The sequence below is a fragment of the Convolutriloba macropyga genome, chromosome 3 (genome assembly GCF_964194025.1).
Source record: "Convolutriloba macropyga chromosome 3, txConMacr16.3, whole genome shotgun sequence".
Classification (NCBI taxonomy): Eukaryota; Metazoa; Xenacoelomorpha; order Acoela; family Convolutidae; genus Convolutriloba; species Convolutriloba macropyga.
In genome coordinates, this window is record NC_134470.1 from 61577220 (window position 1) to 61596426 (window position 19207).

Below are 19207 nucleotides of genomic sequence, written 5' to 3' on the forward strand. Positions count from 1 at the left end.
CAGCCAAAAAATTTTAAAACTGCAACCTAATGAATGCTTTTCACTCCATTATCACAAAAGGTATTTAGTATGATCTCGGATATGATATCTAAGAAATCACATATGATCTTGGGAATGGTTTCTAAAATTCAGGCAAAAAAATTTAAAACTGCAACCTAATTAATGTTTTTTCACTCCATTATCACAAAAGTTATATTGTATGATCTTGGATATGATATCTAAGAAACCATTATGGTTTTTGATATGGTATCTAAGACACCATATATGATCTGGGAAGTGGTTGCTAACATTCAGCCAAAAAATTTTAAAACTGCAGCCTAATGAATGCTTTTCATTCCATTATCACAAAAGGTATATTGTACGATCTTGGATATGGTATCTAAGAAACCATTATGGTCTTTGATATGGTATCTAAGACACCATATATAATTTTGGAAATGGTTTCTAAGAGTCAGCCAAAAGTGTTTGTCTGTTTTTTTTCTGTTTCGCCCCCCAGTGTTTTTTTTGACCCCCAGTTACAAACTATATGTTGTTATATAGCACGTTACTATGTAAGAAAAAAGCACATGCGCCTGGTGGTCATAAAAAATTTATGCTCACTAAGCTGGGGGCCGAAACAGAATAGATCCGATTGATTTATGGTGGTCAGCCCGGGACCACAATTGTACTCCTTGTCAATATTTGTATTCAGCAGCCGGGGGGGGGGGGGGGAGAGAGAGATTAAAAATATGTGTAGTAGTACAGCCAGGACTGCTCTCTGATTTTTTTTCGTTGCAGTGGTCTAGGTCAAGTTTGCTGACTCAGACTCATGACTTCATGACTTCTTCTGTTGAGCAAGGTCATGCTTCTCTAACTTTGGCGGGAACTGTGATTGTTGACTTTGGACGACAAAAACTCTCATTTTCTCCACATTTCTCCGCCGAAAACAGTGAGCTACGTACAAAAAGAAAACAAAAAGATAAATAAAGCAACCAAGAAAAATCTATAAAAATGAACCCATCAGGAATGGTTTCCCTCAAATCGCATATCATAAGCAATCCCAACGAAAACTCTGAACCCAAGGACTAAATCTATGATCTTGAGCTTTAAAAAACAATTCACATCCTTGCTTAAGATCTGTATCAAATTACGAAAAACTAACAAAAGCATGAGCCACATGAGGCAGATGGGTTTCCAGTTGTGCCCCCCCCCCCCACTTTATTAGGCATGCAAAGGCGCATGTGAAAATATGAGCTATGATGGGGAAGACCCATATTTTTGCATGCGCTTTTTAAATATAAAATAGGGCTGGTTATTTAAGAGGTTTTGCAGGAGTTGAAATTCGAAACTTTAAGAAAACCGTTAAGAAAAGGAAACCTTTCCTCGATTTCAACAGGAAACGGACAGAACAACTATCCCACTAACCCATCTTTCCACCAGCAGATGCCCCAACAATTACTTCGACCGACAGGTGTGTAACTCTTTCTATTACAGACCCCCACCAAATAACCACCACCATTACTATATAACTATAAAGACAATTTTCGGTTCTTTCCGGGGGCTATAATGGGAAAGACCCCAAATTTCATTCAAGTGCTATAAGAGCACAATTTGCAGCGCTCATTTTGGAAGTTCTTTTCAGCTTGTTCCGAAATTTTTCTTAGCTTATTCGAGCATTTTAGATTCAATTTCCAATAATATTAGTGGGGCTTCAAACTAAATCGAGGTGGGGACATTGTTTTGCGAATGGGAGAAAAATTGAAAGAAACTTTATTTAGGCGCTGCTGGTAACATGGCACCCGCCCGTGCCCAAGGTCCCTCAGCTTTCTCTGGAATTCGTCCTCAGGCACTTCAACCAGGACCTGTGGCCCCTGCTCAGTCTCAACCACAAATTGCCGCACCACAAGGCAAATCTCTTTTCCAACTGATTTAAAAAGGCGAAAATTTTAATAGCCGTGTATCGAATAGCGAGGTGCGTTTTTGCTAACCATGTTTATAAGGAGTCTTCTCCATCTCAATTCCTGATCACTGCTCAGATTGCTCATAGTGGGGGGACTATGTGCTCAACAGCATTTTTCTGTCAAATTTGCTGATCGATATAATGGAAAACCGAGTGGTATCAAGCCAGTTGGTAGCAGAAATCTAGGTTCTAAGTTACCTAGAATCTAAGTTATGTTTTAACCATTTTGTCTGTTTTTGGTTGTTTCCGTACCCGGGCCGAGGTGTCACTGCCATTCAACGCAAAATTATGTAGGATAAGCGGTGAATGCGATGAAATTACATTTATTCACCGCTTAAATTCGCCGCTTGAAGTTTCAAAAAGATGCAAGATTTTTAATTTTTAATTTTAGGTGGTAAAACGATGTAAGATAGGGGGATAATGGCGAGTGGGGGAAAATTGTTAGATTTAAAATTACCCCATAAAATTGACCACCTAAAATTACCCCTAAATCTAGCATCTTTTCGACACTTTTTTAGGCCGCGAACTTATGGAATTTTAACACATGTAATTTATGTAATTGTAAGCAGTGACCTTACTAGAGTAAGCAATGACCACATTTCACCACTAAAATATGTAATTTCACCAATAAAAATTGCAAATCTTACAAGTTCACCGCGCATGTTTTACAGAAAGTAGAGTGAATTTGTTTTATATTCAAAACAAAAATACTAGCAGTTAGTGAGAGATGGGCGATGGAAGAAGTGGATAACATGCAGGAGGTGAGAGGTTCGAACCCGTGTAATGCCGGTGAATTGTTGTAAGCGCTGATATTAGATGCATTATTGTAAGTTCACCGCCTACTCTAGCGGCGAAATTAAAACTTCACCGCATTTCGCCGCAAAATTATGTAAGAAATTAGCAGTGAAAAAACAACTTTTCACAACTTTCAGATTTTTCAGATTTTCTCGACCCGGATTTAAACGTTGTTCAATTCTTTTTTTCGAATGCCTATTTTGTAATTTCTGTCAAAAGTTTGAAACAACTGTAGTTGTGTGACAAACGCCAGCAGTGAATAACTTTGACTATTCAATTCAAGTAATGATTACGTGACCATGCTTGAAGTCACTGAGAAGTTCTGGCGTTTATCGAGAACAGCAAAGCGGTTCAAGATAAGTCAGTTTCGAAGCTTCTGCAGAGTCACTTAACCATGCTTTAAACACAAAACTTGCGCGTTTTAAAATGACGAAAGTCAAGGTAGTTCAACTTCTGGCTAAGTAGCAACTACTGGCATTTTAATTTCTGGCACGGCATACTTTCTGCATTTTAAAATGTGCACGTGTGTTTTAATTTAACTTCTTTGAATTTTGCCTGATCTAAAATTATCTCACATTCAGTTCACACTTTTTAAGTAGCTGAACTTCAAACAAGCACGTACATGTTGTGAAATTCGGGATCTCGACTGTTCCAGATTATACAATGCCACAAGATTTTCCGGATCTATTCTGTTTCGCCCCCAGTGTTTTTATGACCCCAGGTTACAAAGTATATGCTATATAGCACGTTACTATGTAAGATAAAAGCACGTGCGCTTGGGGTTCAGAAAAGATTTGTGCTCACTAAGCTGGGGGGGGGGGGGGGGGGGGGGGGGCAAAATAGATCCAATTTTCCTATATTCGAAACCAGATTTTGCAAGTTTGCGTTTCCAGATTAGGTTACGTGAATCAAGGTTGCTAAAATCACTTCAAAGCTCCCGCTTAAATTGTGTTAGGGATTTTAAGCAGGTGCAATTACTGTAAAACGTACTTTATCAGCCCTGGATTCGATGCAGCATCTTTCATATAATTAATCGAGTCTTTCCCATTATAGCCCCCATAAAAATATAGCCACCCATTATGATATATTTGCCATGATGGGCGGGGGGGGGGGGCTATAGGTTATCTGACCACTAAGCTAGCGGGGCTATAATGGGAAAGACCCAATTAATCCATTATCGTGTTCTTTCTTGCTCATCAAGGCTTTTCTCAGGGGAAGTGTGTGTCTAACTTCATACCAAGCATATCTTTCGCACAATTTGCTCAACCTTCTAACAAGTCGCCCCTAAATTGCGCATCATCTCTTCAACTGTGCTAACTCTTTCCTCTGTTTGGCTCTGGTACCATATACTGTTTGAGGCCTAAGAAGGCGCAAATACTTTGAAGATTGACAGTACTGGATTTGAACCATCAGCAATTATTTGCAAGCCTGGTATTCTAACCACCACGCTCTCGAAATTGGCCGTCTCTTACAACACATCAACGTGTTCCTTCAATGTTTCTTTTCTCTAGCCAATTATACATTGAACAATTTCTGATCTCAGTGTTGCATGATATGAACTTTCTGGATGTCTGAAGTAATTACACCACAAACTTCTCAGAGAACTTAGAAAATTATACTTTATTTTTTAGGTTATTGCTGCCATTTACATTGTGAACTTTGGGATCTATTCTGTTTCGCCCCCCTCAGCTTAGTGAGCATAAATTTTTTATGACCCCCAGGCGCACGTGCCATTTTCCTACATAGTAACGTGCTATATATCATAATTAATAGCCGCCCTCATCTTCTCAGCCGGCTATTATAGCGCTCCTATTTTTTTTTTTTTTACTTCGTCGAATAAAAAATGTTTCGCTTTACCTCATTTTGCCGCCTTTTCAACATTTTGCGTGAAATCTTTTTGACTTCTCTAGGCTAGTTTCTCTCTTCTCTCATTCTGCTAAAAGTGATTTTGAACATCAGTTGCTCAGCAAAGCAATTCAAAATGAACAGAGTCAGTATAAAAAATTGAAGTCAGAAGTAGAAACGGGATAAACCCATAAAGCCCAATTTTAGATGCCCGCTAATTGAACGTCGTTCCTATAAGTCTTAGTTACCATCTCTAATGCTTATTGGTATTGATAGTAGCCCCTGTAGCCTCTCTCTAAAACAGAAGTACAACCACGAAATGCCATCAAAATAAATCGGACTTAAAAAAATGTTTTTGCACAAAAATCTTTTTTTTTCAATATCTTCTGTTATTTCAATCCCAATCATGCTTATTGGAATCAACGGCGGCTATTTTCCGGCAATCTGCCGGGTATGTTTAAATTTGTAACTGGGGGTCATAAAAACACTGGGGGGGGGGAGGGGGCGAAAAGGAATAGATCCCAAAGTTCACAATGTAAATGGCAGCAATAACCTAAAAAATAAAGTATAATTTTCTAAGTTCTCTGATGAGAAGTTTGTGGTGTAATTACTTCAGACATCCAGAAAGTTCAGGTGAAAGAAGATGAAAAAAATCTGAGATCGACCAAAGATACCAGTCTTGGCCACTTTTTTATGCCCATTGTTAAAAATGTGTTCACGGAGTGAATTTATGTGACTTTTAATTTTTTAAGTTGGTATATGCTCAATTAGTAAATGGGGATGTATTCTGTTGTGCTCCTCCTCCAGCTTAGTGGGCTTATATTTTTTATGGGATCTATTCTGTTTTGACCCCCCAGCGTAGTGGGCTGCTATTTTTACGCCCCCCTGGCGCACGTGCTATTTTTTTACATAGCAATGTGATATATAACATATAATTTGTAACTGGGGGCGTAAAAGCACTGAAGGCGGAATCAGAATACATCCCTCTTATGCCCTCCGATGCACGTGCTAATTTTTTACATAGGAACGTGCTATATAAAAATATATTTGTAACTTGGGGCGAAAAAAACACTGGGTCCAAAAACAACTTGGTGAGATGAACAAAATTATTTTTAATAGCCGCGAAGCGATAGCGGCTATTATTGGGGACATCGTGGCTTTTTTTTAATTCGTCGTCTCCATCGATGATTCTTACGACCTGACTTCTTGGAATTGACTTCTTGGAATTGACTTCAGTGACTTCTATTGCTTTGCAGTTAAAATTTATGTACGTGACGTCGTTTCTGCTTTTAGGTCAATTGCGTGACTTATCTCACTCAAAAAAATGACTTCTGAACTCACTTATGGAACTTTAATTTTTTATGAAGATTTACTAGTTAATAGTGTGCATCTAAGTAGTGCCATTCTTATATGCCCTAATTCGTGATTATTAGTCTTGAGTTTTTGATTTCGAATATCAATTTTGAAATAACTCTTTAAGGACTTTTTCCTTATAGAACGTATGTGTCAAAAAATTGACAGTCCGAAGCTAACCCAAAAAGTCTAGTGGTCTATTAAAGGACTGGTGGTCGATCTGTCTATCTTATTTCTTTAGGTGTTTCAATTCATGGAAGGCCACGAGCGTCTATCGCGGCTATTTTCCGGCAATCTGCCGGCTATGTTCAACTTTTGCTCAATTACAATGCATTTATGAACAAATTCTGTAGACTCAATGCTGCTTATTAACTGCGCTGCAATCCAGACTTGTACAAACCTTGACATATCTTCAAAAGTTTTAAGAGTTGAGATAAAACGTGATCACTACTTGTTTGTCGATTCAAGAAGTGTATTTCACTGGAGAAATACTGATCAGGACTTGACAAACTCTTTGCGGGCAGTTTAATGCGTTAACGACTTCTGACTGTTTCGAATTATTGCTCTTAAAACGGTGTCAACCGGTACTGACTGCTGGCTCTCAAACGAACCTTGTGGCAATTATTTTAGTCCTGTTGGTCTAATACAATTCTTCGCTTGACAAACTTTTCGTCTGACCCATTTGACTTTTCGTCAAAAACGGGAAAGACAGATAGCGCCCAGTGCAGTGGGCATTAAGTGCTCTTAGAGCATTTCAGCTCACTGGTCTACAAGTACGCGATTCACAGAAACTGTTTTAGAGACTTGTATTTGTGGTGAAATTAGGGTCTTAGAGGTTGAACCCCATACCCACCCCCACACACACACACAAAACAAGCCTCCCTATATCAGTACCCTCCTCACTTCTCTCCCCCTCCCCCTCGATCCTCACCCCTGCACATCGTTCAGGCCGTAAGAGCCCCGCGCAGTCAAAGACCCCCTCCCACCGTTGCTCTCACCCCATCGCCCTCCCGGTGCAACCCCTTCCCCCGCTGCACTCAACTCACGCCCCTTCAATTAAGCTACAGCTAGCCTCACTAAACTGTGGCTAGCTACTGACAAAACCAACCGCTCGCCGGTCGTTTGAGAGCAATTCGCCCGACGTTAGTCGGTTATGTGTGATAATAAAAATAGTTGTCGTTCCCGCGTAATCGCAGCGGAACACATTAGGCCAAAGCGGCCTGTTCTCAGCTGCCCTTTTTCTCATCGTTCCTCACAATCAGACTGTTCTTCTAATGAGCAGCATTGCTCTTTTTTGGTGACTAAACTCCGCGTGTAGAAATCGGATAAGGTAATTTACATTGGTTTTCGTGCAAAATTTTGGGGATTTAGATGCCCTACATGAAGCATGTGAGTTTTGAAAAAAATGTTCCTTCCTGTTGTCAAATGGCAGTCCGCCAGTCAATACAATAGTAATATTGAACAATAGGAGTTAGTTACAAAACTTACCCAATAAATGGCGGATAAGCAAAAAAATGTTTTCCAAATTTTTGCTTATTTTTCTACTTCAATCTTTCGTTTTCAGCCTAAATTTTAGTTTTTCAAGTGTTCCCAGGTCGAGGTATGGTGATGAATTTTTGTAAAAAATGCGGTGAAATTCGGTGAAAAGTAAATAATTTTAACCGCGTTAATTGAAACTGCCTTAACGGGTCCGAACCTCTTACCTCCTGCATGTCTTCAATCAATCTTTTACTCCACTGCGCCAACTGTCACGTACCTGAGAATTTGATTCAGATTCAGTAAATGTTGGAAAGCAAATGCGTTGAATTTAGCGGTGAAGGTTTGTAAAAAATGCGGTGAATTTTTTTTCACCGCATTCACAGCGTTCACCGCATTTCTAACATTAATTTGCCACAAAGTCGATGCTGTGAATTTTTGTCAGAAATGCGGTGAATTTCGCGGTGAATCTTTGTAAGAAATGGGTGAAATATTTTTTTTCACCGCGCTCACCGTACTCACTGCATTTCCTACAAAAATTCACCCAAAAACATCGACCCGGGTTCTAATAAATTGTGGGATCTTTTACGTTTGTTCCCCGGGGGGGGGGGGGGGGGGACACAAACGTAAAAGATCCAAATTGTGTTTATATCCATTTTCTACTTATTTGTGACACATGAGAATGACTTAACAAATCTTTTGCTATTATTAAGCAGACTACAGTACAGAAGGTAAAAACGGCAAGTTCGCTTTGAATTTCTGATTTTGTTTTGCACAGCTCCTACCAATGTAACTGTGATCAACATCTACCCCAATCCAGCCCAATTGAATGCAGCAGCTGGTGGAGGAAGGCCCATCACCCCTCCACCCAACCCAGTAGAGCTCTTCAGTCCCTTTTCGGAGCCTCAGACACCACTTCAACCGGATCCTAAATCTCGACTGCCATGTATTTTATTCGCTTTCATACCATTAAGACAAGTAGCCTTAAGAAGACTGTGGCGGCATTACAAGTGAGCTATCGATAAGTATCTAAAAAATCAGAGGTCACGGCATTGCAAATTTTTTCAACGTAGAGCTTTGATTTTTCGATTTTCCGTTTGTATCCTGATAAAAATTTCTTTGCTCCTCAATAAGAGCATTATCGGCGATTTTCGAAAGCCATGATAGGAGCTGTAAGTCCTGCTTCCTGTTTTCAGTTCGAGCATTTTTGGTCAGGTTATTAACATAGTTTGAAGTTTATTTCAATGTAAACCAATTCCTAGTTTTTTTGTATGAATGAATTGCTTGTGAGCTTGTTTGTACAAAATCAGCAGCTTTGAAAAAGACTTTAAAAAACATTTGAAGACAATGTGAAATAAATTCTCTAAACGTTTGCTTCGAGAGTTTAATTGGATTGGTTCCAGTAATAATCTATCTAATCATTTGTCCTGTTCTTCTGTCATAATAATTAGCTCTCGAACAAAGTTTTATGCAATTATTGTTTATTGTTTTTCCGATTGAACGCTTTTGTGCTTTCGTTCTAGAACATTCTTTTGTTCTCCTGTGACTTTTCACGCTTGATTTCTTAATTTCTTCCCGGAGGTTGGTGGCATCGCAAAGCAGCGTCGAATCAGTCAAGAGACATTCTGTTTTTTAGGATGGCCAGTGCTCTGCTCAGGTTACAATTTATAGTCCAGCATGATTTTTGATTAAAATTTACTGCATAAAAAATGTTCAGAATATTTACTGCAAGAATGTTCAGCTTAACTCCCGCCAAAAATGTTTGCTTTATATGCGATTCGAACTCCCGCGTGGGTACACGTTGGCGTAGCAAGTTGTAACCAATAACCCGGGTAGAAGTTTCGGGTCTTCCCCATTATAGCCTCCCCATAAAATTATAGCCACCCCATTATGGTATAATTACCATGTTTGGGGGGCTATAGGTTATCTGACCACCAAGCTGGGGGGAGGGGCTATAATGGGAAAGACCCGAATTTTCTTGGATTTAATACAAGGATCATATATGATTTCATGCTGTCCGTACTTGATTTCTTAGTACGATCTTGTATGAAACCAAAGAAATCATATATGATCCTTGAAGCTGAACGTTTAGATCAAATACGATTCATTCGTTTTTGTCTCATTCGCAGTGCCAATGAGCCTCCTGTTTGCTTTTTGACTGTATTTGATATCGTGTTTTTCAGCGATTGCTTTGGCGATTTTTTTTCTCCTGACAACGTCCATTAACTCTGGTACGCTCTGTAACAGGAAGTTTTTTCTAACACGTTTTGGTTCTGGTTTAATACATTTTCTTGCAAGAGGTAGAGCGATTCTTCCAACGCCATTTGCTACAGCTCCGACGCCGCTAGCTCTTTGCCTATTGTGTCCCAAAGAATAAGGCAATGCAGATGCTTGATTGGTGTAGTGTGATTCCATTGTTTTATTCGCCAAATTTTTTGAACTGTAACGTCAAAATGACTTTACCGGTCCCTGAAAAGGGGACTAACTGACCCGTTTCAGTACGTAATTCTATAAAAACTGATTGAATCGTATTTGAAAGCAGTTTTTTGTTATTGTTGTTTTTAAGCCTCAACAACGGAAGAACCACCTCTAGGGTTTGTCAATAGGTTACTGTATAGTTTCTAGATATAATGGATTGTCTTTCATGCTTATGACATCACAAAAGTTAAGATTCTTTTGTCTTGCAATTTGTTATCAATTTTGACATTTAGTCCTTATTCGGTTTTTTTGAGCCTCAAGAGTCAGATCGCTTCCGTTAGGATTTGATTTTGTTACTGTAAAACTTTTGTTGGTCATGGTTTAATTTTCAAATTTTAAATATCACAAGTTTTCGCAATTTTTCTTTATAAAACTTGCAACATTTTAGGTTTTTAAAATTTTGTGTCAATTTTCAGGTTTCTCTAGCTTCAAGAGCTAGGGAACTTCCTCCAGGGTTTGATAATCTGGTGCTGCATCATTTATAAATGTAATGGAATGTTCTTCAAGATTTTAATATCACGAATTTAAGCAATTTTAAATATTGGCAATTTTTTTCAAAATCTCAAATCTTTGGATAAATTTTATGTTTCATAGGTATGGATCTTTGAGCCCATGAAACTTTTTCAGGCTTGAAACAGGGATACCGGATACTCTCCTGAGAGAAAGAAATGGTTCTTAAGATATTATTATTTTGAATTTAGCAAAATTTTTAAAATATTGCAATTTTTCAACATTTTCCATTTGTCCATTTCTGAGTTTAACGACCATTACTGGCCAACGAAACTTTCAAGTCTCGGAGATGGGTTACTTGACAGAATTTATAGGACAAAAAATGTTTTTGAATTTTTTTGCAGCGAAATTGAAAATATTTTTTTTTGATTTTGTCTTTTTCAGTTTTTCTATATGATTTATTAACAAAGCTAGAAAACTAGAAGCTGCAGAGTCGAGTACCACCATGGGAAATATTGCTGTCTCTTATTCTCTGTGTTGGTTAGGGTTCCTTTCCTTCTCTTTCTCGTTCACGCTTCATCTCTCTCTCTCTCTCTCTCACTATCTCTTTTTGTTTATGCCGCACTTCAGCTGCTGTTATAAGGTGTAATGTCATCATCTCTGATCGTCATTAACGATGAGTTACAGTAGAATTGTTTTTTGAATCATAAATACCCTAACATGCACTTTTTAGGAAATCATTGTTAATTGCTCCAGAGGTCACTAAACCGTGGCTAACTGCTGAAGAATTCAACCGCTCTCCGGTCGTTTGAGAGCAATTCGCCCGACGTTAGTCGGTTATGTTTTTGTTTTTATTCGTGTATGATACCCCTGCATGACATTGAGATCCGCCAAAAGACCCTAACGTGCATTATCATTTGCAAAGTTGGGCACTAAATAAAAGAGTAACTCCAAATAGATAACAAAACTTTTGACAAACTCTGAAGCGAGGTTATATATGTAAATGCTCGTTTATAAAAAAAAATCATTAAAAAATTTGCATATAGTCTGAAATTTTTTTTTGAAGATGTTTTCTGATGCTTAAGCTAAATGGGCTTTGTGTTAATTGCCTACAAACTAGCTTAATTATAAATAGTGTGTATACTACTATAACTACCAGTTATAAGCTGCAAAAGTGTGCCCAGACTTGTTCTCTCAAGTCCGTTATTCTGCCCACACTTCATTTCTCAAATCCGGGTAAGTGGTCTATTTTGCTCATGTTCTGAAATAAAGTCTGTTCCTAAACAAAACCGATTGTAAGCGTTGAAGTATCAAAGACCCCGGATCTTTTCCGTTTGCCCCCCCCCCCAACGTTGTGGGTACATTTTACTTGCATACCCTAGGTGCACGTTGCATAATTTTACATGATGATTAATTTCTCTCAAACGAATTTTGTATAAATTTTATTAGTCCTGTCGGTCTTTTTTTATGCGCTTTTTTGCTTGACCGATTTTTCATCTGACGCTTTTGACTTTTCGTCTTCAAAAACGGGATAAAGAGGTAGCGCCCAGCAGGCCTTTTAGCTCTGTTTTAGCTCAAACTAATTTGGAGAATAATACTTATGGTGTGAAGGGTGGTTCATAGAGGTTGAAGGCACCCCCACTGTTGACACCCCCCCCCCCACTATTGCCCCCACCCCCCAACGAGCTGTTGCCTCCACCCCCTTGTTGCCCACCCTCACCCCCCCCCCCCCGCTCCCCATCAACCCCATCAACCCCACATAGCCTCATCTACTTTGGTTGTAGGTAACCTTACAGCTTCTCTTCAGCAATTTATAGAGTTTTTTTGAATCTTTTTGAATTTTTATCATTTTCTTTCGGCACCAGGGTCCTTGGGTTTCAAGATTCTAATATCGTGAATTTTAGCAAGCTTTTTTTAAAATTTGTTTTCAGATTTTTTTAAAATTTTTGTCCTTTAACAATCATTACTGGTCAACGAAGCTTTTCAAGTCTTGCAGATGGGTTACTTGACATAACTCCATAGACAGAAATTAGTTTTGAACATTTTCACTGCGAAATCTGGAAGCTTTTCCTTTAAATTTTGCAACATTTTGCAATTTTTTAAAATATCTGTTTTTTATTTGATTTATTTACTAACAAGGCTAGAAAACAAAAAGTTGCAGAGTCGAATCAAGCTAAAGCTAGCCTCACTTAACCCTGGCTTGATACTGACGAAGTCAACCGCTCGCCGGTCGCTTGAGAGCAATTCGCCTGACGTTAGTCGGTTATGTTTTACTATGTATTGAGATGGGCAATTGGGGGTGCATAACGTACTGGGGGCGCAAACGTAAAAGATCCAAGCACCTATAGCTAAGTGGTAAAGATGCTGATGTTTTGCTTGCCCCACTCAGTACGTTTTGAACAGAGCACGTACCATTGCATGCAAATCTTTGGGTAAAAATACGACCCATACTTGAGTTGAGGGGGTGTGGAAACAATATGCACCCACTAAGCTAGCTGCAAATAAACTGAAAATATATCCTCCTTCAATTCGTTCAATTTTCGATTACAGTTGTATTCATTCGGCATGTTAACAAAGATGCGGCTAGTGTCAAAAAACGCAACATAAAGAAACAAGATGAACCAATATTGTCACGGCAATTAGACTGAATGTTTACAATCGTGCATTAAATTATCGAAGTTCATTAGAGAATTGCTAACTGGTATTAGTATTAAGCTTATTGGCCGTCTTCTTGGCACCAAAATTCACCATATTTTCCGGATCCAATGAAAACGGAGATCAAATAAAAACACTTTATATTGTGTCTCGAATGAAGTATGAAGCAAGCATCTGATCTTTTTTATGCAAAACTTTTGCTTAACTGTTTCTCTAGAGGGGAGGGGGGCTTGATTGCATCCTGCTATAGCCCTGTAACTGGGTAAGTTCATTCGGGGGCTTGAAATGAGGGTCTTTCCCAATAAAGCCTCACACCCCCAGCTTGGCCTCTAACCCATTTACGTATAGCCCCACAATTAACATAATTAAATCATAATGGGGGTATAAATCCGTAGGGAGGCAATAATAGAGATAATCCCAGAAATTTTTTTCAAGAATTCTGAAAGGAGGATCCCTAAAATTTTGCCCTCCCGCTAGGGCAAGCCCGAACCTTGCGCCTGTTAGTTATGCTGGATCTTTTCGTTTGTGCCCCCCCCCCCCCCCCCAGTACGTTATGCGCCCCCCAATTACAGAGCACGTGCCATTACATAGTATATCACTATGTAAAAATATTGCACGTGCATCTGGGGGGTGCAAATAATATACGCCCACTAAGCTGGGGGGCATAAACGGAAAAAATCCGTTATGATTGATTATAGGAGTAATATGAATCAGTACTGATGTAGAAATTGTTTCACTTATGTTGAAGACAAATGACAATTTCAATTTTACACCTTTATAATTGAGAGGTAAAGGCGCAGTGTCTAGACCATTCTGTGAAAAATGGCGTCCGGGTAACTATTAAGTTATGGTCAGAGCGAATAAAAAATTTCGCACAAGACCTCTATGACCCCCGAAACCCAGTGTCTCCTGGTTTTGTACGAGGACTTGGATTGTCCGACATGCCAAATAGAACTGGTGGTCAACAAAGGGACCCTAGCACATTAACAGCGATGCCTCAGGTCGATGAAAACGGGAACTTTTTGGTCTATATTCCCGAAAACGGATACCCAACAATGTCGTCGGATGAAAATGCTGATGAAAATGATTTCTGAAAACGATTTCTCAAGATTCAGAAATAACGGATACTTTGAAGAGCGCTCAGAATGGCAAATATACGTTTCTAAAACAGTCAGTTGGGAACAAAGCTTTTGTAACAAAAACTGAATTGTAATCTGAAGGAATCTCAAACTGTACTTTTGAACGAAACTGCATTTCTCACATGAACAAAAAATACAAAGTGTGAAGAAATTTGACATTGTTTTTTTTAACTGACAATGATTTGGGTAGCCTAATAAGAAATGGGTTATAACTTAATTGATGCAAGTTTAGTTTAATGAGATGACACTCATTTGTAAGGCGCTTGCCATTAATTGCTCTAGCTGTTCTAATCAGACTATATTGTCGCAAGGACACCTCGAACAACCACTGTCAAGAGTTACAAAAAAGCCTCTTGCATAATTTGTAAGAATTGCAACTCTCAGAATAATTATCACTTAATCGAGTATGTGTCCATATCAACATTCATCAAAAGTTGTTTCCTGGCAGCAGTTTATGCACTTGTAAAATGGCTCCAGATTTTTGAAAAACTAAAAACCAAATTAGACAGAACTCTAGCTTTATTGGAGGAGTTGAGGCCAGTTAAGGAGCGAGGATATCACTTAACTGAAAGTGGAAGTCACTTCAGATCAATTTTTATAATTTTTAAACTATGGCTTTATACCAGCTATAATTAATCATGCAGATTAAGTAAAGAGTAAAGATATATGGCGCGATAGCATCATGGAAGCTGTAGTCTTTTGGTCTTTTCGATTCATTTGACAATCATTTTTCAGTTCCTGCGGTCTGCGTCTGAATGTACCAAAAATATTGAACTAGGCATCTGAATAGATCTATGAGATTCCACTTGTTGCCAATGTTATTGCAACTTTCAAGATGATTCAAATAAACCGCCAAAATTGCAACAAAAAATTTTACTAGCCTCTACCGATACCGCAAACAACCACTATTAAAGAAATTGGCTGGCCCTTTCCGTCACCACGACTCTTTTGTCCAACAACGTGAAACTTAGACGTGCTCTTTTAACAAATGGTTAGACTAGAGATATGTTTTAAAACATAATTTTGGCGAGCATCCGCCTTGATAAGGACATAAAAACCTGAAAATAATTTAATTTTTTTAAACAAAGAGGGGGCATGAGCACACCCCAAGACTAATATCCAAGACAACGACGTCACCCCAGTGGAAGAGTTTTTTATTGCAGACGAGCCAACCAAAGACGAAGAGTTCTTTTTTACAAGGGTTTTCAGACGTCACCCGACCAAGAAGGCTTGACATTTTGTTTGGTTACAGACGTCACCAAGGGATGATCGCCCGAGGTTCCAGACGCCACCTCAGAGGTCCTTTCCTCGGTTAGACGTATCCAAAAACAACTGAATTTTTTGCGACAAAAAAATCTCAAACAAGAAAATTGTCCCCCAACAAGCTTTTGTTGATGGTTTATGAATGAAATAGCAGTGATAAACTACATGTGAGCAATTAACGAAAAATCTACTTGAAAGTAAATTTACTAGTTCAATTCAGTACTTCAGTTGGTCATCAAATCAACTCTTTTTAGTTGAATTCTTCATGTAAAATTTTTGCTCAAAAAACGAAAAACGCAGAAGTGCTTTCTTGAGTGCCAAAAATCAAAAAACGTTTTTCTAACGGTTTATTGAAAGCTTCTTTATAAATCCAAAAAACCTATTGATTGGGCCCCCTCAGTTTATTATAATACAGGATTCAAAGTTAGTTTATCGAATTTGGTTTTTATTAAAGAGTCAAATCAAAATTAGCAAAATTGCTTCTTTGACTACAAAAAATTAGAAAACGTTTTTCTAACGTTTTAATGCAAACTTTTTAACAAATCCAAAAAAACCCATTGATTAGGCCCCCTTGGTTTGTTGGAAAAAAAGCTTCAAATTCAGTTTATCAATTTTGCAATTTTGTAAAGAGGCAACTCAATTTTGACAAAAATTGCTCCTTTGACTCAAAAAATTCAAAAAACGTTTTACTAACGTTTTGATTAATACATTTAATATTTACACTGAAACCTGTGGATTTGGCCCCCTGGGTTTGCAAGAAAACAAGTTTCAAAGGCAGTTTACCGATTTGCTTTTCATTAAAGAGACAAACTAATTTTTGTCAAAATTGCTCTTTCGACTTGCAAAATTAAAAAAAAAACGGTTTTCTAACGGTATTTTTTTGAAATTTTTAATAGACACCACACAACTATTGAATAAACCCCCCCTTATTTTGTAAAAACACAAGCTTAAATTTTAATTGATTGAATATACAAGTTTGCAAAGAGGAAACTTGAAATTTGCAAATTGGCTTCTTTTATTTAAAAAATTCGAAAACATTTTTCTAACGTCTATTGGAAATTTTCAGTAGAGAACAAAAAGGCGTTCGAAAAAGCCCCTTCTGTATGTTTGAAAACAAGCTGAAAATTTATTTCTTCCCCTTGCAAAACTGCAAAGAAGCAACAGAAAAGTGGCAAGATTGCTTCTCTGTGATATAAAGACCAAAAAACGTTTTTTTCTAAATCTTATTAAAATTATCAATCAAGTTTCAAAAAAAGTTATTTAATAAACCTCCTCAGTTCCATACAAAACAAGCTGAGAAATCATAAAACCATTCTGCAAAACCGAAAAGAACAGACAGAAAATTCCTGAAAAGCTTCTTACAAAGAAAACCTACAAAGAGGTTTATGTTTTCTTTGATCTTAATTGCATAGAACTAGCCGCGCATCTAGTTAATGGGGTAGTATACACTGAAAATACATTCTCACGAAAAATAAAAGAGAGTAAAAATGATCTATTTTCTTTTTCTCAGAAACAAGGAAATCAAAAGCTCTCGAATAATTCCCCACTCAAAGTTCACTCACGCATATAATCCCTTTAAGTTGGAAAACTCAAACGTCTCTTCTTTTTTGTCCACGGGTTCAGAAGTTGCCGAAATAAGTCCCTTTTTCCTCTTTGGTCTCAGTAGACACCAATTGAAGAGGAATATGTTTCCTTTGGGTCTCAGTAGTCACCAAAGTATAGATGAGCAATTCATAGGTGGCAGATAATATCCAGAAACAAATACAAGCAGTTTAATGGTAGCAGTTGTCCTTAACTTCATAAGAATCGCAAAAAAGAATTTCTTGGAAAAGAGCTTCAAAGAAGACCCAGCATTGAAGCAACCAGTTTTCTCTGCTTGTCTGTAGCTCACATTGCCTGGTCGCACCGTATTTTAAATTCTAAAAAAAATAGCTTATTTTGCAGAAGTATCAACAAAGATTTAGTTTGTTTGGTTTTTAGGTTTATTTGTTCCTAAGACTCCACGCACAGTCAAAGAAAAGAAAACAATTCAATAAAAGATTTTTCTGGTACCTTGTTTGTGACTAAAGGAGAACTAAATCTTACAGGAGAATCGTTGCGAAGTCATGCATATAAAAAAAATTGAAAGCAATTATTTGGTCCTGTTCAACAAATCAACGATACACAAGCTCGAACGCTTAGTTTTTCCTTTTTAAGCCAATTTTATCTAGATTTAGCACCACAAAAAAAATCACCTTTAGGACTCTTGTTTTCGTGAAAAGAGCTAGGCTGGTTAGCCTACATAAACATAAGAAGTTTTAAATTTACCAAAAAAGTCGTCGCTCCGTAAATTTCGAGCCATGTTTACCTTTGCTTTACATACGACAGCAAAATTTCGAGTTGATTACAGCCGGTTCATCAAGATGACAAAAGAAAACAGCCAGAAATTACAATACGCAATGAACAAATTCAAAATGACTGAGCTCAACATGAAAAATCAGCAAAATCAGCTTGACCCATTACAGACATCCGTTGAGCAGAGAAAAAGCTTCCGCACTCTTTCCATGTTGATCAACAAGATCGAGGAGAGTGTTGAGGAGCTGAAGACAAACCTCGACAGCATCATGACGGAAAAAGTAGGCTCTAGTAGCATAAACTCAGTCATGAAACGTCAATCGAATTTGATCTCTCGTCTGGAGAGATTGGAAGTAGAAGTCAACAGTCTCGACAATGATGCTCAATTGAGTCAATCATCAGCTCGAGTACGCGATGACATCAGCTGCGTCTCGCAGTCCTCAAGAAGACAACTCGAGTCGCAGCGATTGACACCGGTTTCCCAAAACTCAGTAGAAAACGACAAGACAGTAAAGAACCCTGCCAGCGATGTCTCCCCTCCAGTGCCCCCAATACCGGCCAAATCATCGTTTTTCCTTCCGCAAGGAGAAAAAACCTAATCTCCTCTCTAAGTTCCTTCAGAAAAACCGACAATTTCCTCAGAATACTAGAAAATTGACTGAAGAATCTGAAAAATATTTTACGACAGTTGAACACATAAATTAATCAATGTCGTCGTTAGCAGCCCCAACACCAGCATCAACCCAAATTTACAGAGCTAATATTCAGGACAGATTTGTCTTGAATAATCTTCAATCCCCGGAAGACAACTCTGTTCCCAGAGAACAAGAGAACAATTTCAACCAGCTTGCCTCAATACAACAACCGTCCATTCCATTGAAACAAACTGCGTCCTTGTTTCCTGTTGAATCTAATGATAATCAGCGGGAGCTGATTCACTCATCAACAGTTCCCTAATTCAAAGTTGATCGCAACACCTAATACTCCATTGAATCAAACAACAGGTGCCGCAGTTAGACCGAAAATTTTATCCTTTATTCCTTTAAATAGCAAATCAGAAGGTCAAAATATGCAATGTTTTGCATCTGATTTTCAAAACACACTTCAACATAAAAGCCCAGCTGACAAAAACAAAACAAACCAAACTTCAAATGCATTCAAAGAAAATGAGCAAAGGCTTTAAACTCAATGTCATTCTGAAACAGGAAGAAATACAATGACAAAAATCACCGTTCCCAATTCACATACTTTTGGAAACTGTAGTCAAAATCCTTTGCAGTTTGACAAAAACCAGTTTTCAACTGCTCAAAAAGCTTCAAACAATGTTTTGTCAATTTTTCCAACCAATCAAAATCAGAATAGCGAGAGATTGGTCACAGAAATGTCTTTGCCTACGGTAGTGCAACCAAACAATTCTCAACAATCTAGAAACGAACAATATCCAACTGCAGTTCAGCTGAATAATTTAATTCAAACACAA

At 38.1% G+C, this 19207-nt stretch overlaps 1 protein-coding gene across 1 annotated transcript; it reads left to right on the forward strand.

Moving 5' to 3' along the window:
- Positions 1-861: 861 nt before the first annotated feature.
- On the forward strand, positions 862-14301 carry LOC142337185 (uncharacterized). Its single transcript, XM_075386307.1, has 5 exons — positions 862-1000; positions 1373-1450; positions 1758-1886; positions 8187-8354; positions 13871-14301. The coding sequence occupies exons 1-5, from the start codon at positions 991-993 to the stop codon at positions 14083-14085; spliced, it is 600 nt and encodes a 199-aa protein (XP_075242422.1). The 5' UTR covers positions 862-990; the 3' UTR covers positions 14086-14301.
- Positions 14302-19207: the final 4906 nt, after the last annotated feature.